Source organism: Cercospora kikuchii (genome assembly GCF_019650295.1).
Source record: "Cercospora kikuchii DNA, contig_00003, whole genome shotgun sequence".
NCBI classification, from domain to species: domain Eukaryota; kingdom Fungi; phylum Ascomycota; class Dothideomycetes; order Mycosphaerellales; family Mycosphaerellaceae; genus Cercospora; species Cercospora kikuchii.
In genome coordinates, this window is record NW_025408584.1 from 4,702,634 (window position 1) to 4,726,609 (window position 23,976).

The window sequence follows — 23,976 nt, forward strand, 5'->3', positions numbered from 1 at the left end:
CAGTCGAAGAAAGGCAAAATGCGATTTCCCGTTTCGACTGAAGCTCAAGGACAGGTTCTTGGTTGGATGTGAATTATGGCGACGGAGTAAATGCCGAAAGTCTCCTCGAATTCAGGTAGAACGTTTAGCTGGTATGGCAGGTGAACCTGAGCCAGTTCTTGAGACCTTGACTCGTGCTTCGTGAGGTCTCTCAGCTGGCAATATGTGAGCATGAGATGCCGAGGACCTTCTCGATTGGGCAGACGAGCAATGCTAGGTCGTGAGCCGTCCTAGCCGCACCTTGAAGGCTCGAAGCATATGTCATCGACTACAAATCTTTGCTGAGAGCAGTCGTTGCGTTCGGTATACCTTTGTACCACCTCAAAGCGGAAGTTCTCGGATCGGCATAGATGAAGAGCGGGTATCTCGGTGCGAGAGAGCGTGATCTGGTATACGACACATCTGCTCACAGCGGCATCGTGACCGGCTCATGATGAGCAAGAGATGTGTGAAGAAGGTGTTTGCTGCAGCACAGCTGATCATGCTGCTATTCTTGAACCAGCGATCGACCAACCGCGATACGGTGTGCTGTGCCCGTATGCCTCGTGTAGGGTAGTAAGTAGTAAGTAACGCAAAACTAATCACGAGTAAGGCCGAGGCCCTCATGAGCCACAGCTACAAGCAACAAGGTGTGCTTGCAGGTGTGACAGGCACGACAGGTGCGTAGGGCTAGACCATCTTTTTCCCTGTCGCGTTGGGAAGCACCAAGAGACTTCATGCAGCCCTATTTGGTCGGTACACGTCCTCTGTGCATGGCATGATGTGCGCGGAACGCGACTGCTCCGTCGGTTGTTCAGATCGCTTGAGTAGTGGCTGTGCTTTGGGTGTAGGTCACGAGTCGTTGAGATCAAAGAGTCGTGCTGGAGCGTGCAAATCGTCGAGTTTGTGCTATTCAGGCTGTTCTGTTTCTTCGGAAGTGTCGCTACCGAGAAGCCCCGCCTTGGGCAGATCTATGTGCAGATCTGGCACGATCGGCGTGGGCTTGGCGAGGTGGGCCCGGCTCGCTTGCGGCACCTGTTGCTATTCTTGCTTGGTCTCCAGGCCAGGCCAGGCCAGCTCGATAGTGTTCGCAACATCGTAAGGAAGGTGTTGCTTGGGTGATCATGCTCCAATATCCATGGTCAGCTGATACAGTCGTGTACGAGGCAAAGCAAGTCGGCATCTGAAGGTCCAAGAGCAAGAAGGGCATACTTCGGACAGAATTTGTGAAGTTACACATCAGCTGAGCAGAGGGAGCTCGAACAGGCAGGTGTACGCTGCACACAACCAGGCAGTAGGATTCTTCGACAGTCTATTGACTGCTAGAATGCTGATTTGTCCGCTTCAGCTTGGTCAGAAAGGCGGCAGCCCTAGCACCTAAGATTCAAACGGATAGCACAAAAGCCGTAGGCACCAGCCACAGCATCTGGCCATGCGCCACAGCTCGTGGATTTCGAAAGAAGGGCACAGAGAGCGATGATCCACTTCGTTGGGGCTGAAGCCAATCATTGACCTGTACGCTCGAGATGCACAGCCAGATCCACGTGGGTATGAAGTCATCTTGCGTTGCAACTTCGTGCGAGAATCGGTCCGCTCGCTTGTTGACTCCAATGAGTGCAGGGCACATCGCTGCTTACCGCATCAGCGGAGGTCGGCGACAGGAATCGGCTTGCTGAGGAGAGCGAATGGTAGCTGTGTACTGTACTGCCTCTCGTCGCTTTCGTGCCAGGTTTCACTTGACCAGCACACATGCTCGCTGCAGACTTTTCACGGCACGTCCGAAGCGTGGATGTTCCGCAGTCCCAGGCAGCGGATGAATCATGCGGTATTCCATATCTTGCTACTGCCAAGGGTATTGCGCGGCACATACCTCAGCCGTCTTCGTAGGAGGTGACCTGCTTGCTTTGGCACGAAAGACTAATGGTCAGATCATCCTTGGCAATAGCCAACAACACGATCCAATGCTACGCTATGCACACCCAGGGCATTTGTGCAGAGCGGCTCGTATGTATTGGTGTGAATATAGAGCTGACCAACCACAACGAGCAGAGCGTCGTTGGCTAGCATTTGCAAGCATGAGCTGGTCATGTTTGACACAGATCTTCAGTCCGCTTTTCCTTCGCTTCGGTCGACGGCTCGCTGTTCGTAATCCGTCGCGCCTGGCATTAAGCATAACCAGGGGCGGAGGACGGTTCCTGTGCAGGAGCACGCACAAATCAGGAGGATTGGCGAATGGGAGGGTGCAGCGATGGGTAGTGGACAAGCCGACAGCTTCCACAATGCCTGCATGGAAGCATGTGCTGGGAGTCGGCGGGCGGAGATAGGTCTGTTCTCAGCATGCAATGTGAGTATGCAGGTGGAATGGGACCCACACGCTACCGGCAAGGAGTGACCGAATCGCAGGTGTGGCTCAGCCACACTTGCAAAGCCGAGACCCTAGGAGATGCCAGGCCTGAGAACAGTCTTTCTGCACACACAAAACCGCAACTCGTCCGCTCCGTCGTCGCATTCTGGACAGTCATAACTCACGAAGCCTCTCTCAGCGAACCGACACGTGCTGCAGCGCCGCACGCATCTCTAGAAACTTCTCGCCACAACGCTCGGCGTCGACTCAGCACACGGACATAGTGAGTCGCGGATGACATAGCCCGTCCCAGCGGACAGGCCAAATTCCGGGGTCTTTTTTGAAAGGGAACCGATGATGCAATTGAATCGCTACTTCCCTTCGAACTTCGACACCTCCAATTCACACCTCACACTCCACAACCCACACGCATCCTTCACCACGACGACGACAACACACACCAATTCCTATCCCTCCGAGCCGCAAATATACCAGCAAGCATTGGCTCTGCTGCGACAGGCACAACACTCGTATACTCCCAACACCACCGCCTCGCACCTGCTTCCAGCACCAGCCGTGCAGCATCCGTCTGCATCGCACCTGCTGCATACAACACCACCACCACCGGCCTTGAGGCACGACTCGGCCGTATCCGACGCCACTGTGGATTGGCAACAGGGCATGTACGCGGCGTCGTACAACAGCAACGTGGGAGGAACAAATTATTCGCAAGGCCTGCAGCGGGCAGGGAGTCATCAACGGACACCGTCAGCCTCGACCGTCGCATCGACTGGTCCGGCGTCTCCGTACACGTACAACAACTCGTATCCGCACATCGCCAACACGGATCGCCTGCCAGACTCACCGGCCAACTTTGCTGACCAAGCATTGTACCCAAAGGCCTTTGCGGCAGCCTCACATAACACGAACGGGAGCGATCTCGCTCCTGTGGGATACGCGCCCAGTGCGGCAGCTCATATGTCCAGTGCACACCTGGCTATGAAAAACTTTGGATTCGATTATCACAACTCTGAAGACTTTTCAGATTTCCCGCCATCAAGACAATCAATGTCCAGCTACGGCAACGACTCGCCGGCCACGCCACAGTCTGGTGCTGCCGAAGGCGATACCAAGACATACAGCTTATCGCAGCAGAATGGTGAGATTGGTTGCTTTGTTGCAGATCCCTCGTTTGAGTACTTACTGTTCGCCGAAGCAGATTACAAGCCAACCAACCCACACGTGCAATTGTTCCGCACAGAGTCTGCAGCATACCAAGATGAGCTCTACAATCCAAATCAAGGATATGCATCTTCAGCGCCGAAATCACAAGCACAGCAGCAGCAGTACCTGTCACCACACCGGAATTTGATCACAGAGCGTCTGCAAACGGCAAACTTGGCGCGGTCGACGTCACCCTCTTCGGCAATATCGCGCGATCGCTCGCCGTTCAGAGACGGCTCACCACTGGCACCTACGAAAGAATGGAAGCCTCAGGTGCAAGATGGGCGTGTCGGCACAGCCGCGAGCCTGCGTCAGCAACAAAAAGACGCGGCCGCAGAGGCTGAATTTGCCCGCAACCGGGCCTCGTTGCAGCGAGAGCCGACGAAGACGATATCTCCCAAAGACGCGCTCCTCGACTACAGCGACAACGACCAGCAACCGCTGTTCCAAGACAGCATCCCAGCAGGCTACAAGCAACACCTTAGTGGGACCGAGCAGTGGCCAACTAGTACCTATATGGGTGCGCCAAGCGCAGCCTTCGCCGGGCTGCCCGCCACTGGTCAACAGAATATCAGTTTTAGAAACGCCACCTCAGCTGACACGGATCTGTCAGCCAACGGGTTTGACTTTACATCGTTGCCACAGAGCAATGGTCAAATGTCCCACAACCCCTACCAGGCCAACTATCAAGCTGCTATTGCTGCACAGATGAACACGCACACCGACTCAACTCCCGACTTCCCTGCTGGTCTGCCTTCTATGGAGACATCCATCAGTGACGCTGGCTTTCCACAGTCATCACAGGAAAGCATCGCCAACGGCACAGCCGCAACTTCAGCGCCTCAGAAGCCTGCCGACACTCGTGCCAACACCGGAGCTTACACTTGCACATACCACGGGTGTACACAACGCTTCAGCAGTCCCAACGACTTGCAGAAACACAAGCGCGATTACCATCGGTCGCAGCAGAAGACTAACCGGGAGAGCACGTCGCCAAACACGACCGCCGATAATGAGTCTTCATCCTCACCCAGGTCTGAGGCCTCACCTGCACCATCGGGTAGTGGCATGACATCTGCCGCCATCCTTGCTAGGAACTCGCAGGCCGGGCCTCACAAGTGCACACGCATCAACCCATCCACGGGCAAGCCATGCAACACAATATTCTCACGGCCTTACGACTTGACGCGTCACGAGGATACCATCCACAACAACCGCAAGCAGAAGGTCCGATGTCCCATGTGCCGTGAGGAGAAGACTTTCTCAAGAAACGACGCTCTCACCCGACACATGCGTGTCGTGCATCCCGAGGTCGAGAGCATGGGCAAGCGACCCAGACGCAGCGACTGAGAGCTTGTAACACCACCTCCGCATTACCGCAACAGCATTTTCCGGCGAACAGGATCCTAGAAGAGCAGGCTCACAGTGTGGCATTTCTTGTTCATCTTTTTCTTACTATCATGTACAAACACTTCTTCTGCACGGATGAGGATACCAGTGCTGGGCTGTCTACTTCTTTATGGCATGGCGAGGGCGAGCAAGCGTTCACTTTACTTACTACGGTAATCTGATGTCACGACTAAATGAACTGCTGGGTGGCGCAGGTCGCTTGCCATGAGAAAGGAAGAAAGAAAACTTTGTAGCATTTTTGAAGCATCCTGGAGGAAAAGAAGGATAAGGGTTTTTCGTATTAGCGAATGTACCAACAGAACTATGATCATTATTACTCCCAATTGTGTTCTACTTCTTTCTCACACCTTCACCATTTTGCAGAAAAGCACTCTCGACTGAGTTAGGAACATTGAGGAACTCTCACAGCAACACAAAAGACCTAAGTATGGCCGTTACTGTACTCTACTGAATTTTCGATCTTCACTAATGAGCCAGTTCGCAGATATCTCCAACAGATTTGCCAGTCTAAAACTACCTTAGAACATGAAGCCTACATTGGGCCAATTTCAACATTCGCGTTCCACCGGCCCACCTTTCCTCACTCTGCAATTTCTTTGATATTGGGGCCAGTGCGGATATATTCCTCTTGGGTAGCGGGGACGTAGAAAGCGTCTTCGTCTCGCTGTTCGATTCCTTTCTCTGCGACCTCTTTGATGTTGGGGCCCGTGCGGATGTATTCTTCCTGTGTAGCGGGCTCGTAAAAGGCATCTTCGTCTCGACGTTCGACTTCCTTCGCTGCCTCATCGTGAGCAATGCCTACAGCAATTGGTGTACGAGATCTCATGATTGCAGCGGCATCTGTTGTGATGTTCGTCAGTGATGTTTCGAGGCTGAGAGGGTGAGGTTGTGGTTTCTTACTGCATGCCGTGGCGGCGATTGTGATCAAGAGCAGCTTATGCGTATGCATATTGGCTGTTGGCACTTTGAGCTTGTGTTTCTGGAATCGTTGATCAGATGTTAGGTTTTTGCTTTGCTTTGTGTCTTTGCTTGTCGATACTCTGGCGGATTGAGCTACATTGAGGGCAACACCGACTCCTTTATGCCCTCGAACACAAGGGCCGGTTGAATCAGGCCCTCGAAGACCTACAGCACAGTCATGAGCTGCCATGTTCGTTCCTCTGGCACGCCATGCAGTGTGTTTGAGCAGTAAGGCATTTTCAGGCATTGAATGTGCCACGCTCATCCGCAGTATATGCTCGCTATTGAGCAAGACTTGATTCGCATGGGCAAGAATATCTCAACTACTGTGCGATGGCCAGAAGAGCCGGACAAATTCCTTCTGAATTTGCATGTTTATCATGCGATCGTGGCGTTATTCCCCGTATTATTTGTGAGTTGCCTCCTGCTAGCTGCTTTCGAGATAGCAGATATGGATGCTGATATCGTGGCAGCAATACGGAACCTGATCTCCTGAATTCACGCCACTGGATCCATTGGAGTCATTGCTTAGAAACCATTCGCTGTGGGCTTATGTGTAGACCTTCTATGCTGTGGTATGGCAACAAGGCCACTCGGCGCCATTCTTCGACTTTCACGTGCATTTAGATATGTGTGCGGTGGGAGGAGGTTGAGAGCATGACGCCAAGTGCGGCGATTCTGGACAAGGTGAACACGCTTCCCTATACTTCGAGATTCTGTGGTTTTTTCGTGGAATATCTAACGCTGATTGCTGATCGCGCAGGATGTCAGACATATGATGGCGAATACCCGAAAGGTGCTCTCGGGAGATCGGCTCCAGCGGAGGGTATAGATGTCTTCACTAAGAATCACGAATGGCTGGCGATGGTGCAAGAACAGGGCTGGAACTTGACAGGCGATCATGAGAATTAGGTATACCGCAGTGTTCTGTTCGATATCCTATGCTCAACCCAACATGACACTCCGTAAAGCGGTGTCATCGATCGCTGTATCAAGGACACACTCATCCCAATGGCTTGACATGTCTGCCTTGGAAGGCCGAACAGGGCCATTCGACGCGGAAGCCACAAAATCGATGTAACGCACCCGGTTGTCGTTCTAACGTACGGGTTTGAATGAGCAGAAGGTGATCTGGCTGCACCTGTTCGAATGTCGGGAGTGGTGGAAGGCGCAATGGATTGGATCACTCTAATTATTCGGGTCTTTGTTGCTGTATGTGCGGTTGGATTCGACTGTGACAGACAGGCCTGGCAGCAAGATCCAGATTCTGGGCCAAATGAGCTGTACTCGATAAGCGCTGTACCGATTGTTCAACGGACCTACCATCGTGATCCGCCCGCCTGCCTTGGCAGCAGACGAATACTGCGTCAGATTTTGTTGAACTTTGGAAATGCTCGCCAGCCGACGCGTGAGCCTCAACAAATCTCGAGTCACTGAATCTGGACTGGCGGCAATATTTCTCCCTGTCCGCTTAGATGAAGATTCCCAGATTTGATTGTTGATCGTCGCGAAACGGCTCCGAATCAGGCGTCTCTTGCATTCCACGCTCATTCTGGCGCGCAATGTTCGAATGTGGCATATAACGCCTCAGCAGCTCAGCGTGGCATAGCTCCTTTGGGGGGGCTTTGTTGTATGTGCGCCATACTCCCTCGCTCGGCCGGGACGAAATTCCGGGCTTTAGGAGAGACATTGACGCGACTTGAAGATGAGTACCGTCTCACTGAGTGGTACGAGTTGTTTGAGCAACGAATGCCTGGTCTTCCGTGATAAGTATTCTGTGACTTGTTCCCCGCAGCTGGGGGCTTGCTCGAGCACTTTGACGTGTGACGGAGCACAAATACTGGAACTTGGGCAGCGCGGCTTCATTTTGACATTTCGAATCGAGCACAAGTGTTCGTGCACAAACCATTATGCGTAACACAGGCAATGTCTGTGTGCTGCATCTGCCGAGCTGCAGCAGCGCACGGTATTCCTCGTACAGCCTCGGTATTAGCTTGACGCGACTGTGTAAGCCGTGAGCACGGCTGCGACACGTACTTTCACAGCTGTGTGAAACCAATCAATCGGTAACGACGTGCTGAGCTGAATTGATACCATCCTGGCCATGCTGCACGCATCCGTGTCGCTGCACAGTTCGCATCGGACACTCATCATCAGTGGAGAGCAGCATATGCATGAAACGTGATCGTCAAGGCCATGATGACTGCGTACTATGACCCAGTCAAGGTTATAGCGTTGTGGGGTGCAGGAGCGGTGCATGTCCAGGATTCCAGACCTTGCCTTGCTGCCGGCTGCCAGCTGAGTCCAGCGTGCTTCTCAGAGCTACCCAAAATGGCGTCTCGCTGCTCGGGTGCCGGCACCTGTTGTTCTAGGCCTGGTCTCTGAAGGAGTACTGTATCGGCTGTGAAGAGTCGAGGCGCTCTTCTATTCGGTGGATCCGAGAGCATGGGTACTGCGAGCGCGGAAGAGACTTTCGCGACCTTTTGGAGACTGCCAAGCTCTGCTGGTACCTGAGAGTGGACTACCCCTCTGTTGCTCTGGCAAGGTTCTCCTCAGTCGTTTCTGCAGCCATTCAAGCCAGTTCTCATGACTTGCTGTGCGCTGCTCGTGGCCCGCCGTTCCATGTTGTCTCCTGTAGCTGGGTCGGGTGTTGCTGGCTTTCTCCGCGTGAGGAGGTGCTGCGTGCTGCAGATCGAGGTGCAAGCGCGAAGCTGGAGAAGGAAAACGCGAGGTGGTTAGACGCGGCCGTGAAAGAGGCACCAGTCTGGCGATCCGCTCCGACTCTCCACAGCCGCGGGAGTCTAGCAATTGTCGACACTGTGTCGACCTTGCTGTCGGCTGCAGCGATGAGGCTCTTTCCACGCTAGAGTTGCACAGGCTGCATGATGAAGTAGTGGTCGTGCGAACACTTGCCTTGGAGGTGTGCTGCCGCAGACGGGTGATTCGCTGGCGGAGAAATGTGTCGAAGAGGGTACAAGAATACTTTGACTACTCCGCATACCTTCGCCCCTGAATCCTTGGTGCTGCGGGCGGCGTGCTGTAGCTTGCAGACGCCCCCGTCTCTAGCTCTGATATCAAAGGCGCAGCCCAACCTCGCCTTGTGCTGGCTTGACCTACGTCGCGAGCGTCCAGCTGGCCGTCTACACTACTGCGAGCTCCCACCAGCATCACTATTGTCTCCCGTCGTCCAACGACACTGCCGGCAGCGTACAGCGAACTGGTGTGTCACGCGCGTGTAGCCATAGTGGGGACAAGATCCCACAAACCTTGCCAATCATCGCCTTCCCGGCCGGCAACCTTACCATTCGAGGGCGCCGTACCCACAGCTCCCAGCCGTTTCGAGGTCCTGGCACTTGTATCTTCTCGAGTCCAGCTTGCGACATCACCTCTTCGACGACCGAACAGCGAATCCCGATCACGACGGTGGTCATCATCGCAAGACCGTCGCAATCTCGTTCTCAGGACGGTAAAGCGCGTGATCCTGGGAGCAGGCTTGACCCGGATCTAGCAGCCACGCTTCCCCACACAACTCAACCACGCCAGGCTCATCTCAGCGTGTGCTTCGCTGACTCTTGGTCATCGCACGCGTGCCTCCACTCTCCAGGCATCGCATTGCGCATTCTTCGGGCAGCAGGTTGCCAATGTGAGGCTCCATAGCTTTCGCATCAACCAATCCATACTGGTTCCTGGAGAGAGAGAGCGAGCGGATGCTGTAAGCAGGGCGTTGGGAATGATCATAGGTTCGCCGCGCTCCGAAGCTCGTGTTTCCCGGCCATGCTGACAAGACGCTGCCAGACACATACACGGCATAGAAAGCACTTGACTTCCTCATCAGATATGTAATAGTAGCTCACAATCTACCCTATGTGAGTAGTGGCAAGCAAGAACTCTTGGCGGAAGGCTCCGGCGGCTGACAGTGCGTGTTCGCCACAGCATCGCAATTGTAGACATAGATTAGAGGCTGGACGATTTATACGATACCCAGGATTTCTTTCAGGTATGTCAAGCATGGCGCTGCAGCTTTCGAGATTCTGGTCAGTCCCGGCAGAGGAGCAGTGTGTACTTTTTGCGCCGCTCATCATCCTGGACCTGGACGCGCTGGATGAGCTGTGTGCATCTTCGCGAGACTCAAAGGTGTTGAACGCCAGGACTGGAATTATCATATACCGCTGTGCGGCCACCTGTGCCCAAGCTCTTTGTAACCCTTCGTAGAGGAACTCCCGCTCTGCCCCGGATCCAAGGCCGTGTGCGAGATGGTGCTGGTTGCTTCCTCCTGGCCTGCCTTCCCTCGATTCGAGCTGTATGGAGCTGCTGGCGTGTACGAATGTGAAGCTGACGTTTTCCTCAGATAATTATCTTCATCTCTTTTGACCGATTCCGCGTTTGATATTATGAATGTAAGCACTTTCTTCGCTCTTCCTCGTCGCACCCAGCTGAGACCTCGTGTAGCCCGCACGTCGCGCTACTCCAGACTCCGAAGCGGTGGCGTCCTCCGAGGACGAGAAGCCTTGGCCTTCTTCGATGTCTTTTGGCAAGTTTCCGCTGAAAGAGGGCGGCATGCCCGGCCTTCCCGGCGGGATCTGGTCGACCCGAAGTGGTAGCTTCAAGCTGTCGGACAAGGCGAAGCTGGACGCGAGGGCCAGTGTGCGCCTCGGCGCTGTAAATCAAGTGCGCGGCACGCCGTCGCCGTCTGTGAGTGAGGGAGCGGGCGCTCTACCTTTCGCGATTCCGTTGCAGCCTACGCCGAAGACGGGTCGTTCGATGTCGCATTCGCAGGGCCAGCGCGAACCCTCTCAGAACGTCTCGAGCACGCAGCAGGGCAATCATGCGGCGCTGCCGCTGGGATTGCTCGCGGAGGAGGAGGCAGACACCGAGTCGGAATCGGAGCTGGGAACAAGACTCACCCATACAACATCTCATCCGCCGATCGGATCTTTGATGCGCACAGCCACGCTCCCGCCGACGTTCGATCACCCTCGCGGCTCGAGCAATGACAGCGACTACCAGGACAGCCATTCTCCCCAGCCCGGCCTGCTCCGTGGTCAGACGTTCGGAGCAGCATTTGCCAATCTTTCGCTCGGTATGTTTGTGTCACGATGTTTGTTGACCCCGTGCGATGTTTGACTGACGATGGCAGATCACAATGGCCGTCGTGCACAGTGGCAGAGCTCGTTGGGCTGGGATGATGTGCCCAACGTGAATGAATCACGCCGCCACTCGCTGGCAGATATCCCCACCCGCCGCGGCTCCCTCGCTGCTGGTGAGCCTTCGCTTCTGTCACGAACCTTTACACACGATCCTCAAGAAAGCGACGAGTTCCACCAACAACACAGCGGTAAGTAACCGACCTTCGCCAATGCCTCATCGACTTCCCGCTCCGCACCTGCCCTCCGTCACCCTGCAGCTGCCTCTGCAACGTTCGCACCTGCCTTCACAACCAGCGGCGCGAGCCAATCACATTGCGCCAAATTACAGGCCATTGTGGTCAGACTTCACTTCTGGCACCGCTACCCTTTGCCGCCTCGTTTCTGCCTATCCATTTCCACTCCCCTTCACCTCATCTTTCGACACTATTCGTTTTCGCCGCACCTTCACCACTACCCACACAGCATTACACCAACATAGCTTAGCCATAGAGCTTAGGCGACAGCAGTTCTAACTCGTGAGTTGCAGATTATCAGGGGTACGCACTTGGCGCGGAAAACAGTTCTAACATGACTAGAGCGCCAGACGGCCAACGCGCTTTCGATATTCCAGCCATGTATCGCGTCCCTCACGTATCGCTTACCCAGACTGAGCGCCGTGACATTGAGATGAGACGTGAACAGCAACCGAACAGTGCACCACAGTGGGGTCCGTCCGCCGGCCGCCCGCGCAAGCAGCTGTACATTGTGAGCTTCAAGTGCTCGCGCGTCGATGTTTTCTACCTCTTGGACAACACCGGCTTGACCGTTCGTGAAGGCGATCTTGTCATTGTGGAGGCCGACCGCGGTCAGGATCTCGGCACTGTGCAACATGCCAAAGTCACGCCGGACGTGGCTCGTCTGCTGAAGAAGAAATACTCCGAGGAGCAATACAAATGGCTCATGATGTACTCGCGCAACAAGGATGGTGGCTACAATCCAAATGCTCAGATTCAGAATGACAGCAGCGGCGGAGGCATGATGGGTTCCGCTTTCGCCAATGAACTGCCGTCCAGCATGCAGGGAGCCTTGCCTCGCGATAATTTCAACAATCTCAAGCCGAAGGCCATTAAGCGCCTAGCTAGTGACCACGAGATCAAGATGCTGGCTGAGAAAGAGGGTAACGAGGCCAAGGCCAAGCGCACTTGCCAGCAGAAAGTCCAGCATCTTCGCCTACAGATGGAGATTCTCGATGCAGAGTGGCAATGGTAAGCGAGGTAGTCGTTGACTTGCCGTTGCACCGCTAACGATCTCATAGGGACTTCCAAAAGCTGATCTTCTACTACTACGCCGACCACTACATCAACTTCAAAGATCTGATCACCGAGCTCTATCGCATCTACAAGACTCGCATTTGGCTGTCTGCGATCAATCCTGCTTCTTTCTCCCAACACGCCATGGGCCAGCCACCGAGCGGGATCGGCCCAGGTGCCGTCGCTCCATACAACCCATACGCTACGAACCAGGGTTACACCATGGCTTATGGCGAGGACAGAGATCCCTATGGTGCTCAGATGCCATATCGCATTCCTTACGAAACCTACACGCCGAACTATCCAGCGATTCCCGGAGTCACAAACAGCTTTGCGCCGCAGCCCTATGGCGAGCAGCCCAACTATGCCTTCTATGCCCAGCCTCCACAGCAGTCTCCGACTGGCCCTGGCTTGCAACAGACTTTCTCACCAAGCACCGGCGAGATGTATGCTGCTCCTGGTCAGCTCATGAACCGTGGCGGCCAGCAGAACAACTTCTTCTACGATGGCAATCGCAACATGGAGCAGCTTCTCGGCTCGGGGAATGGGCTCGGCGCAGCTCCTGACAACCATGGAATGCAAGCAATCGGCAGTCGTGAAGGCTTCGCCCAAGCACCTGATCAGTCATTCTCGCGCCCATTTCCGGGCATGCTGGGTGCCGCTCCACAGTCACCAAATGACTACGCGTCGCCACAGTCGAAGGCTCCGCAGCGAAAGCTGACGCAGCCGCCGATTGGCACGCGCCCAGTCTTTGGTAGTGCGGATCCGTTTAGCTTTCCTCCACCGCAGCAACGTGCTGGCCCTGGTCAGGAGCAACCACGCCTGGTGTTTGGACAGCAGCCAGCCCAAAACGATAGCGCTGGTCCCGATAACCGACTTGAGGGCCTTGCTGACCTTGGGTCTGGCGGCAAAGAGCAAGACAAGAAAGCTGACAAGATGACGGAGAAGATGAACAAGGCAGACATGATGCTTCGTTTCCTCAACGACACCGACGCTCCTGAAGACCCATAGACTGCGGTCTACACGGCTTCAACGACCAGTAACAAAACTCCAAAAGCGACATCCTATCAGCACGCCCAAGGCGTCTACGACTGAATCGACGACACCACTGCGATCTACAAAAAGCCACAAAACAATTGACGACTTACCTTCTTCTTCTTGATCTCTACCCTTACGACCACGACTGCGATTGCTTGCGATTATTGGCATTCTTCATTGGAGCGACAGGGAGACGAGCATAAGGAGGCGATCTCCAGCGACACCACAGAGGCGTTTTGGAAGGGGTGGTCATGATTCTTCAGCAATGGGATGACCAATAAAAGATCTCTGAGGGAGTGTTTCTCTGCGACCATCACGACTTGGGAACACACTGGTTGCGAGCTCTTGCATGAGAGCTCGCTGACATCGAGGTGCGTAGAGTAGGTAAGGTAGGAGAATGAAAACGAAAAGCAAACCATTGGAGACCTTTTGTCCGATTCGCTTTTCATCCTCATACTCTCATGATCGTAATCGTTACCTGGCGCTTGCGTATCGTCCTCCTGCGGCTTTGCCCCTCGTCTCCCTTAATACTCATCCTCGTCCATTTAGAAACACTATCCATCGTCCGTCTCTTGCCCTACGTGAGTGCCTACCTGCTCCTCCCTTCCATGCGGCTGGAGCCAAACAGCAGTACTAGTGTACTGATTACTCAACCAACCAATGTGCCAGCACTCACCTTACCCAGCCATCACTCTCGCTCTTCACACCGACCTTTCACCCTCTTTCAAACTCTCAGTGCTAACAAACCCGTGGTATCTTGCTTTGCCAAAAACTACCAAGCGTTCTATACCAAGCCGGATGAGAAACTCACGATGATAGCCAAGCGCACTCCGCCACGGACATAATCTAGCTTGTCAGATTCGTTGTCTAATCATGTTCCATTTCTCTCGCTCTCACGCGCTTCGGATGGGCGGATGGACGAAGTTTCGTGGAACCTGCCCACCGGCAGTTGAGGTTTGAGTTTGGTAATTTTTTAGCTTTCCGAGTTGCTGGGCCAATTGATCTTTGACTTTTGGAGACTTCCAAGTTCAAATGGGCCTTGGTGGAGGAGAAGATGGGCAAGAGTTCGATCGAACTGTATTTATCCTGCGGTTTTGTTTTTTTTTTATGAAAGCATTGCATGAAGAGCTGGTAGGAATGACTTGTTGATGAGATATGGCAAGTACTGTAGCAATTAATGCCGAGCTTCTGCGAAAATCCTAAAATTCTGGGGAATTATTGGGGAATGGATACACACGGTTCAATAAAAACAAACTCCGTCATCTGTGAGATTGAATTGAATTTTCAATCGCTTTGAACTATCACCTTCGCGGCAAAACCGGGAAAGCGCGTTTGTTTGAAATTGTGAAGCAAGAACAGGAAAAGACTTCCTTGGTCAAAGCTGGGTCTGCAATCCTTCACAGGCGTTAGTTTTGGACAGCCGCTGGTGGCCGCTGCTAGGACTTCCAGTGAGGGTTTCCGTGATGACCATGGTGTAGATTGCAGAAAGTGTTTGCACAGATTGCGCAATAATTTGCGATGTGTTGAGAACCAGAAGTGCTGTTGTGCTTTTTGGTATTGTGTCGTTGGTTTCTACAGGACTTGTACATAGTGAATTTACGTTATTAGTTTTGGGTGCGATTGCCCGACTGTCGATCTCTGTACACTAAAGCGAACCTCGTCTTCAGCTTCTTCTCTGTACATCCCCTCCTGGTCTCTCTCGGTTTGTACGCGTCGCTTTGCTGAACAAACATTACCGCATGGCAGAGCACAACTTCGTCCATGCATTTGAGACATCTCGATCGAGGCCCTTCCAGCCGAGGCATTGATGCAGGTACCACTAAGACCGATGTCTCACTTCTACCAACCACTGTAATGTCGCAAGGACCGCGTGGAGTTTGCAGTAGCGTGGAGCACCACTCGTCCACTCAGCCTCGTTGGCAGGCACTCCAGGCTTCGAACACCCGCTAGAGTACCTCGCAGACATCGCCAATGCAGCACTTAGTTGAGAGTGCAAGGGCCAGGTGTCTGATTGACGATGTCTATAATGTCGGTATCGCAGAAACTTCCGTTCGTTTCAGCCGACTAGTAGCCAGTCGAGAATTCAGACAAGGTCCACATTTTCGTAGGGTGGATCGATGTCAGGCTCGATGCTGTCATGGCTGAGGCTCTGCAGCAGAGTGTGCCTCCCGTGTTATTGCATAGTTTGGCATGCCGCTGGTGTGCCGCGCATAGGCGCCAATAGCGATTGAACAAGGTATATATGCCTCGTCATCTTCGACGGATTGTGGTAAAGGTGTGGTGATTAGATGCATTGAGGGCTCCCGCCACTTCACTGTGTCCAATGGCTGCCTCTGGCGGCGCTGATGCTTCAATGCAAGCAATGCCCTTGCCGCGAGTGACTTTTCAGCAACGATCGAATGCGGGCTGCCGTTGTTCTTGGTCGTCCTGTGGGTCCGAAGAAGTGTCTGTTGCTCCTCCTTCGACTGTTCATCTTGCAGTGCTAGGTCTCCTATCGCCATCTCCGCGTCTAAGCCGTAAACCATGAAAGCACAGCAGAATTGGTATAGTGCCCAGAAGTATGCTGATACCGCCGTAGACGCTCATCCCTGGTCCAGCGCCAAGATTCAAAACATCCTTGGCAGAGAGTGAGAAGAAGAATGCAAGAAGCCAAATGAGCACATTGCTAGCAGCAAGCACTGACCGCTCGTCTTCGAAGCTTTCCAGCAAATATTGCATGATACTGACGAGGACGACCAGTAAACTCGCAGCGAAAACTGACATTGCCAGTAGTGGCACGAACCAGTGTATTTTGCTGCTTGTAGTCCATCCCAGCATGAAAAGAGATACAACGATTAAAATTGAAGCTGGGATTGAAGGCCTGAGGCGCCACTCTGGTGGTGGTGGCGTAGTCTTTGGTAAAGCTGTCTTGCGGCGAGCTGCAACTGAAGGTGCACGTGTCGGAACAGGAGCAGCCAGAGTAGATGCAGACTCGAGGGACTTGATCGTAGCGCTGCGATGATGCTGGATGTCCCGGAAGCTGTTCTGGTTGGTCCATGTAGACATGCTCAGGTTTGTCGACGGTGAGGCGTGAAATGCAAGCGCTTCTGCGAGCACTCTCGCCAATTCAAATCGATCAAAGTTAATCTTCCATGCATCGAGAATTGTACAAAAGTGCTGAAACTCCAGATTCTGCTCGAGAACGAAAAGCAGGCGCTCGACTGAAATTTGCTTGTCGGCGTTGCAGTCTATGCCATTGAGGTACGTCGCTGCAGCTTTCGCCATGGTGACGTTTCGGTGTCGATCGTCTTGAGGCTGTTCTTCGACTTTGGTCCTCAAGCTCGACATCCTCTTCAGTGAATTCAAGACAGAGTTCGATCTGCCAAGTGCGGAAGGGGATCGCTGATGTTGCTCTGCAGATCGAGGCAAGAGATCAAATATAGAGGCTCGCCTGCCTGGCGATGGAGGAGGATGAGTAGAATGACCTGGCGATTTTGGCATGGAGTCGAAGACAGAGCCCCATGTGCTGACCGAGGCCGTGGAACGAGGCGCAAGCTTCGATAGTGTAGATTGTAATCGCCAAGGCTCGTGCGCTGAGTAGAGCGACTTCTCGTCTTCACTGGCTGCCTCTTTTTTGAAACGGATGACCCATGGCTCGTAGTACCAGTGCTGGTACGCAAGCAGGAGAGACAAGGCCATGGTCACCCCGATCGCCATACTCACGAATGAGAGCCCTTGCACGCCCGGCTTGAATTGGTACGTTCTACCCAATAGTGTTGGGAGTGCAATACAGATGTCGTACATTACGCCGAGATGATACGCGCCGTACGCAGCTCCGGCTACCAGAATTGGCTCCGTTACAAGCATTCGCAGTGGATCCAAGCAAATGGTATCGCAGTCTTCGTTAGACAGCGCCACTGGTTTGGCCGAGTCTTTCTTCCGGCGATTGATGGCTTCCTTCGCGGTTTCCTTCATGAAGGCCATAGGCATCATGCACACTACAATTAAAATGACGACGGTATATTGAGTCCACTCGATCCCACGCTCTTCAGCGATATAGCCGCCGATGACTGGTCCGAGAGTAATGCCGATCAGTACTGAAAATATGTAGAGCATCAAAGCCGATGATCGCTCACTTCCAGTCCAGATGTCAAAGATGGTCCCGAATCCAAGGTGCAGTAGCGGAGCGCAGAATAGCCCAGAGAAGAATCTGCATGCCAAAAAGCCTGCTACACCGCCGACAATGGCCGTAGCGGTAACGAAGATGGCGAAAAGTGGGAGAGTCACCAGGTAAACCAGCTTTCGGCCAAGAGCTTCGCTGCCTAGATAGCTGAGTATAGGACCAAAAACGAGACCGAAAAGGTAGAGAGATGTTGGTAGAGCAGCTTTGGCGCTTGCAGAGTCGGTATGTATGGTCGGGTCTTGAGATGGAGTCAATATCGTCGATGCCAATGTGCACACAAATGCAATGAAGCCTAGTCACAGTTAATGCCGAAGCTCAGCAGCAGAGTCGTCCTTCTCTCAACTTACATGCCACGGCAGTATGCATCCAACGCATTTTCCTCGTCCAGTTTCTAGGATTCCCGCCAAATATCTCCCAGTGCAGCTCTGCGTGGATATCATGCTGTTTCGAAGCATTCTCATTCATCGACTGCTCCGCTTTCAGGCTTTCATATGACCTTCCGATCGGCGGCGGAGGCGGTGCGCCTGGCTCCAGGAAATCCCTCTGTGTCGGGCTTGTCATTGAACCGCCGGTAGGTGCACTCATGCCTCTGGAGTGCCTCTTCGCGTCTTGCTGGAGGTGTGATGTTTCTGCTTGTGATAGTCTCGCCGTTATGTGCCCGAAGTCGTAAGATGATCGCTTCATGGAGCGCTTCTTCCACGAATCGCTGGGTAGCGCTGGATGAGATTCTTCAGGTAGGCTCATGCTCATGTTTGAGGTCCGCGAAGATGCGGAAGAAGTCTTGAAGTGAATGCTTTTGGGGGCACTTGAGTTCGCGGTTGAGCTGCGCGTTGCTGATGAAGCTGCTGGCGCGACTCTCGCGTCGTTTCTTGTCATGTCTGCTGGGTAGTATCCTGTATCTGTCGATGTTCGTGGAGATGAGTTTTGCTGAGTGTCAGCTCATAGGCCTCCTTGCCGTCCCATTCCTCGTCAAAGCAATCTGTTCATGCATCCAACTCGACAAACGCGCAAGAAAGACGAGAAATCCCGCCAGCAACCACGCATATGTCGCTCGGGAGAACTTAACGGCATCCCTACCTTCCTCATGACGGCAGCAGAGCACTCCCGCAACAGCAAACCATGCGCGTGTAGTCCGATGGCCCAGGGATCTTCTACTCAGCGGCGCGTTGCAGCTCCCGTTCAAAGGTCGCCTCACGCGCCAAAGCATGATTTGCGCTCCAATCGAAATCGCAATCTACGCACTTTAATTGAGGGCACGGCCGAGAAATGGCACGTTGAACCGGGATGCATGAGGCGACACGTGAAGTCAAAGTTGGAGAGACAAGGTTGGGAGGCGACGAAATTCTAAATTCGATGCGCAAAATGAGAACAACCAGACGACATGGTCTTGGCGTGATTTGAGCACGGCTGGGAAGATCTGTGAATAGATTGTGCTATGATATTGTGAATGATAATGCAAGGGAGTATTTGCAAGACTTGCGATGGGTGAAGATCGGAGAAAGAAGATCGATCGTATTCTGTGCACGAGCTCTGAAGGCTGAAGTTCTCCGGAACGTGAAACCGTTTGCACCCGTCGCTCGTTGACAGGTGCTGCAGCACCGTTCAAGCCAGCAAGCAGAAACAGTGGCAGTTCCAGAAGACACAGATTCGGACAATAAAATCGTTACATTGACATTCTCCGTGTCGCCGCTGCATCTTTGACACAGTTGAGCTCTGCAGACGACGTCCGGAGCGGCCAATGAACATGCTCCGGAGGCGACTCAACTTTCAAATCCGCAAGGTGCATGGCTCACAAGCTCGACGTGGCTGACACGAATGGCCGACACCAAAGCCTCTGCACCGACCGTTTCCTGTGATAATCGTTCCGCACGACAATGCCTCCTAACCCTTTTTCAGCGCATCTCTCAACTTCGTCCATGAAGCCTCCCAAGCGTGGCAACCCGTCGACTTCGAACCACCATCATCCTCAGTCTCAATCGGCGTATCCCTCTCCTTGTCAGCGTTGTCGAAGACTTTGGCACGCTCTTGATTGTAGCTGCGCAATTTGCTATCGGTATTCGGAAGCCTTGCAGCAGGGTTCACCCAGAAGACATCGTTCTCTGCAGGGTATTGACTGCCCACAGCAGTGCCTGTGCGTGGTGGAGGAGCAGAGATGCCTGCTTGCGGCTGAAGGTGATTCTGTCGAGATATCTGATCGATCGAAGCTGCCGATGGAGTGAGCCTATTGCTGGCTGGTTGGTGATATTGGCAATTCTGGCACTCTAATTTGGGAGCGTCAGCAGGCAGCGGCAATGTTGAAGTTCTTGCACATGGATCCCCGAGTTGATTTTGTTGAAGGTTTGACCTGCATCGCACCACCACATCATTGGAGGCGAGACAATGTGTGCACTGCCATCTGTAGTATTGACACATGGTCAAGACTCGTTTCTAGATCGGAATCGCGATGCACATTGGCACTAGAGGTGTCTGGAGCTTTAGTATTCATCGACCTATTGCTTGTTTGAACAATGCCATCTGACATTCTTTCTTCTGCGTGAACGAGCGAGACAACAGAAGAGCTGGAGGGAATCATGGAGCAGTGACTTTCTGACAAAAGACAATGTCAAGTAAGACAAGCGTTGCTCTTCGAAGACAAGGGTGTCAGTGGACTCGCGCTGGCAAATTGAAAGAGTGAAACTGCCCTTAACCTCTCGATAGCGACGCGTAGAGCACTTCTGTGGCAGTAAAGCATCGGCAGGAGTCGAGGACTGCTCACAGACCTATGCTATATGCGCATGACGAAGCTGTCAGAAGAATGCTCAAAACATCGGGAATAGTTCTTGCGCCTGGTGTGCCCGCGAGGACGATGTTCGAAGCGGTCAGGAGCGACCTATGCGGTCTTGCTAGTTCTCCGTTGTGTGAGCGCCGCTTCGACATGCCTTCCGGCACGAGGCTGCTTAGCAATGCGCCTTAGCTCTGTGACAATCAAATGGTGGCTGAGCGGGGCTCATCTCATCAGTCAGCCAGTGTGACACCAAGGATGTGCCAGGAACTTGGTTTGTTGATGCTCTCAAGAGCATCTCTCTTCACCGGCATGTCCCGACGACAGACTTGTTGCGTGGTGAACTGGGCGATGCCTTCAAAGTTCCACGAAAGTGCGAGTTTCTATCATGCAAGCACCGCGAAGTGCATCGGTTCGAGCGGGCACAATCGCCAGATTCGCCCGGTCGCGTGATATTTGGTTGTTCTTCTCGCAGCGACGGCCTCGGAATGTACGAGTGCCGCCCGTATCCATGCCGTGAAGTCGGATGCGAGGAGCTGGCAGCCGCGGGAGTTGTAGCTGTAGCTGTCTTCGCAGTTGAAGTTGGTGCTAAATGTAGCTAAAGCGGGAAGGTTCAATAAATTGGCGCAAGAACGAAGTAACTTAACTGGTTGCGTGCAGCTGCATGGCTGTCTCACGCACGAGGGCCAGTGAAACGCACAGTGCTCTCGCAATGCGCGCCAGTCAACACGGCGAAGCTGTGGGAATAGTTCGCTCGAACGGCCGGCAGTTGTGAAGAGTATCGTCGACCCACGCGAGTGCAGCGAGTTGATGAACTGGCGAAGTGTAGGCGAGAGAGGAGCCCAGTCCGAAGGATGCAGCGGGAGGCGTTTTGAGTTCACCAGCCAAGCTAGCGCAAACCACGGCCTCACGAGAAGTGGTCTAGACTGCGTTCCATAGAACGCGGAAAGCAGCACGAGGTCCCGACAACAACAAAGCAGGCGGCAGGGCGGAGGAGAGGCGTGAGGACGGCGGAGTGGAGCTGCGAGTGCCAGCGGAGTTGTGAGTCGGGGCGTCGGCGCGTGTGCGAAGTGCTTGCTTGCTCGTGCTGGCGACGGCGGGCTGGGATGCGATGGCGGCAGCGGGCGTCGAGGTCTCGACTCCCACGCTCCCAAACGTCCTGCCTGCGTGCCGGCGCTGAGCCGGGCACATATCTCGGACAGGACAGGCCATGTCTTGCCTGTCACACATCTTGTGACAGTCGCTCGTTTGCCTTTCCCCACCGTGCTACACCGCAGCAGCAGTGGTAAGTCAGCGCAGCGGCGTGGAGCGGACCTCTCGCATGTGCACTGCCCATGGCCGTCCTGTTTGCTCCTGCCTCACCCACCGTCGCTGCCCCCAATGTCCGCCGCAACCACACCGCCGCTCGCTCAGCTGCCGGGCTGATCGACGAGAGCACCGCCGCCGCCCTGCTGCCCAGCAGCCCGGATGACTTTGTGGGCGCGCAGGTGACAGTGACAGACATGAACCTGCTCGCGGACGGTGCACCAACGAGCCCTGCACCGAAACCACTTCGCCCGGCGACTGGCCTCCGCCTGCCTTCGTTCGAGCTCTTGGGCATTGCCGCACCGCACCCGGATCGGTTTGGCAGCCTCGCCTTCCACGACCACGACCCTGCGATGCCTGCCGCCCTCGAAAGGCACCATGTGGGCGGACATGCAATGCTGCCTGACATGGACTCGCTGCAAATCGAATCTCCCGTAGCCGCCTCGCCCACGAAGCCCAAACTTCCCCCGGGCCTCGTGCAAACGCCTTTTCGACACGATGTCGCTACCCTTACACCGCCCGCCGAAGCTGTTGAGCCTGCATGGCATCCTGCACTCCTCGCCCACCTCTCCGACTCGTCCATGGGATCGCGAGCTGTCGAGCCATGCAGCTTGACTTCCACACCGGTACGCCTTGCGGGGGAGCGCCCTCTGGTCGTTGCTGCGGCTGGAGAGACTGCGCCAGAGTCCAGCGAGAGCTTGCATCCAGCGAGTCATTCGCAGAGTCACACTCCGGCCGATACAGACTCGACCTGGATTGACGGCGCCGTCAATGTGCTCGTCTCCAACGTTCGAAGCGCGCTCCTCCCCAACAACCCATTGCGAGTCCTCTCACACGCCTTGCCTGCGCCCTCGAGCGGGCACACCTACACCAAAATCATTGAGAGAATCGGCGCCGTAACTCCTTCCAATCCGCCCACGTGGATCAACGTCTTCCACGCTATACCTGGCAAATTCAATCTGCCTGACATACCCACCTCTCCCCCAAGCACGCCTGGTCTGAATGCCGAAGAAGACTACTTCACACAGAAGGTCTTTGCGAGTGCTGTTCCGATATCCGACTACCAAGATGACTTGTCGGCTCTCCCTCGATCCCCACGGCCTATTGTGCCACCATCTACTGTCAATCTTGCCATTGTAGAACGCTACATCCCACCGACCTCTGTGAATGAGTTCAAGGAAATGTTCAGCCCCAATGGGCCATCGGTGAGTCACACAATGAGGGCTTGTATATCCTGGATCACACACTGACAGGCCTCTCGGCAGCTTCTTGTCGATCGGCTCGTGGAGCTCTCGCCTGCCGGTGGCTCGCTCGTCTTCATTTATCCCACAAAAGCCGGGGCAACAACCTTTATGAGGGAGTATCTCGGTCCCATTCTTGACCCTCTGCTACGAAGCACACAAGTCGTCAACGGCATTTCGGCCAACCTGAGTCAGGACTTGGGGACAATGGCGGCCGCGAAACAGTTGCAGGAGTTCGAGCAGATGCAGCAGTCGGTGGAAACACTGTGCGCCAGGCTCGCGCAGCGCGGTCGAGGCCGATTCGCGCCTATCTACGCATCAAAGGCCCAGGTCAAGATCGAGCGCGCAGCATGGGCGAAAGACTGGTGGCCGAAACAAGAGTATCCTAGAATCAAAGAGACAGTTACTCGTGCAACACAGGAAGCGCAGAAAAAGCAAAGCAATCGATACATGGAAAGAGCTTCAACACCGACAGAACTCGTGTCGAGATTGATTGAAGGGGTGCAGAAGAATCGTTATCCGGTAGGCCAGGAGCCATCGAGCGGCATTGAAGTGAGCATATTTGTGATCCAGCGTTCAGCGTAGTGGGAATTTTTGGAAAAGCGAATCAATGGAGATAATGAGACCAACGATTTGAGAGCGCCTGGTAGGCAAGAAGAAAGGCTGGGAGAATGACACGGATGCGCGTGTGGGAGAGCAGTTTACTCTATACCCTTCATACCATATTCTAATAGGCCAGCTATGTCAAGCCTTTGACGACATACAGCACAAAGCATCATTTCGCTTTGACTTGAGAGATCCTCCGCCACAACTTTCAGCCGCTCCGGCATTCTCCATGATGGCATGACCTGGAGAACTGCACGTGCATGCTGCTCCGAGCAACGCAAGAGATTCGCCCGGGTGCTGACGAACTCGTCGTGACACGACCAAAGCACGCAAGCACATCCTCACTAAGCAGCACCCCACTGATTGGTGCGCGTTCGGCAGCAAGTAGACATGTACTCCGCATCTGAGAGGCTCGATGTTCCCTCGCCGGCAACAAGGCAATGACGTTGGCTTTCGGCATTGTGTCGAATG

At 54.1% G+C, this 23,976-nt stretch overlaps 5 protein-coding genes across 5 annotated transcripts; 3 read left to right on the top strand and 2 right to left on the bottom strand.

Annotated features, from left to right (window-relative positions):
• Positions 1-2,716: 2,716 nt before the first annotated feature.
• CKM354_000621000 (stress-regulated transcription factor RPN4) lies at positions 2,717-4,936 on the top strand (the record flags this gene model as incomplete). The annotated part of the gene is made up of 2 exons (XM_044801515.1): positions 2,717-3,521; positions 3,582-4,936. 2 exons carry the CDS (start codon positions 2,717-2,719, stop codon positions 4,934-4,936), a joined length of 2,160 nt encoding a protein of 719 aa, XP_044657450.1.
• A 640-nt stretch (positions 4,937-5,576) lies between these two features.
• On the bottom strand, positions 5,577-5,945 carry CKM354_000621100 (uncharacterized protein; the record flags this gene model as incomplete). The annotated part of the gene is made up of 1 exon (XM_044801516.1): positions 5,577-5,945. One exon carries the CDS (start codon positions 5,943-5,945, stop codon positions 5,577-5,579), a length of 369 nt encoding a protein of 122 aa, XP_044657451.1.
• A 4,402-nt stretch (positions 5,946-10,347) lies between these two features.
• On the top strand, positions 10,348-13,403 carry CKM354_000621200 (uncharacterized protein; the record flags this gene model as incomplete). Its single annotated transcript, XM_044801517.1, has 5 exons — positions 10,348-10,353; positions 10,406-11,036; positions 11,094-11,291; positions 11,630-12,347; positions 12,398-13,403. The coding sequence occupies 5 exons, from the start codon at positions 10,348-10,350 to the stop codon at positions 13,401-13,403; spliced, it is 2,559 nt and encodes an 852-aa protein (XP_044657452.1).
• A 2,496-nt stretch (positions 13,404-15,899) lies between these two features.
• Positions 15,900-18,468, bottom strand: CKM354_000621300 (uncharacterized protein; the record flags this gene model as incomplete). The annotated part of the gene is made up of 2 exons (XM_044801518.1): positions 15,900-17,884; positions 17,940-18,468. 2 exons carry the CDS (start codon positions 18,466-18,468, stop codon positions 15,900-15,902), a joined length of 2,514 nt encoding a protein of 837 aa, XP_044657453.1.
• Positions 18,469-21,687: 3,219 nt separating this feature from the next.
• Positions 21,688-23,484, top strand: CKM354_000621400 (uncharacterized protein; the record flags this gene model as incomplete). The annotated part of the gene is made up of 2 exons (XM_044801519.1): positions 21,688-22,863; positions 22,924-23,484. The coding sequence occupies 2 exons, from the start codon at positions 21,688-21,690 to the stop codon at positions 23,482-23,484; spliced, it is 1,737 nt and encodes a 578-aa protein (XP_044657454.1).
• Between the last annotated feature and the right edge of the window lie 492 nt (positions 23,485-23,976).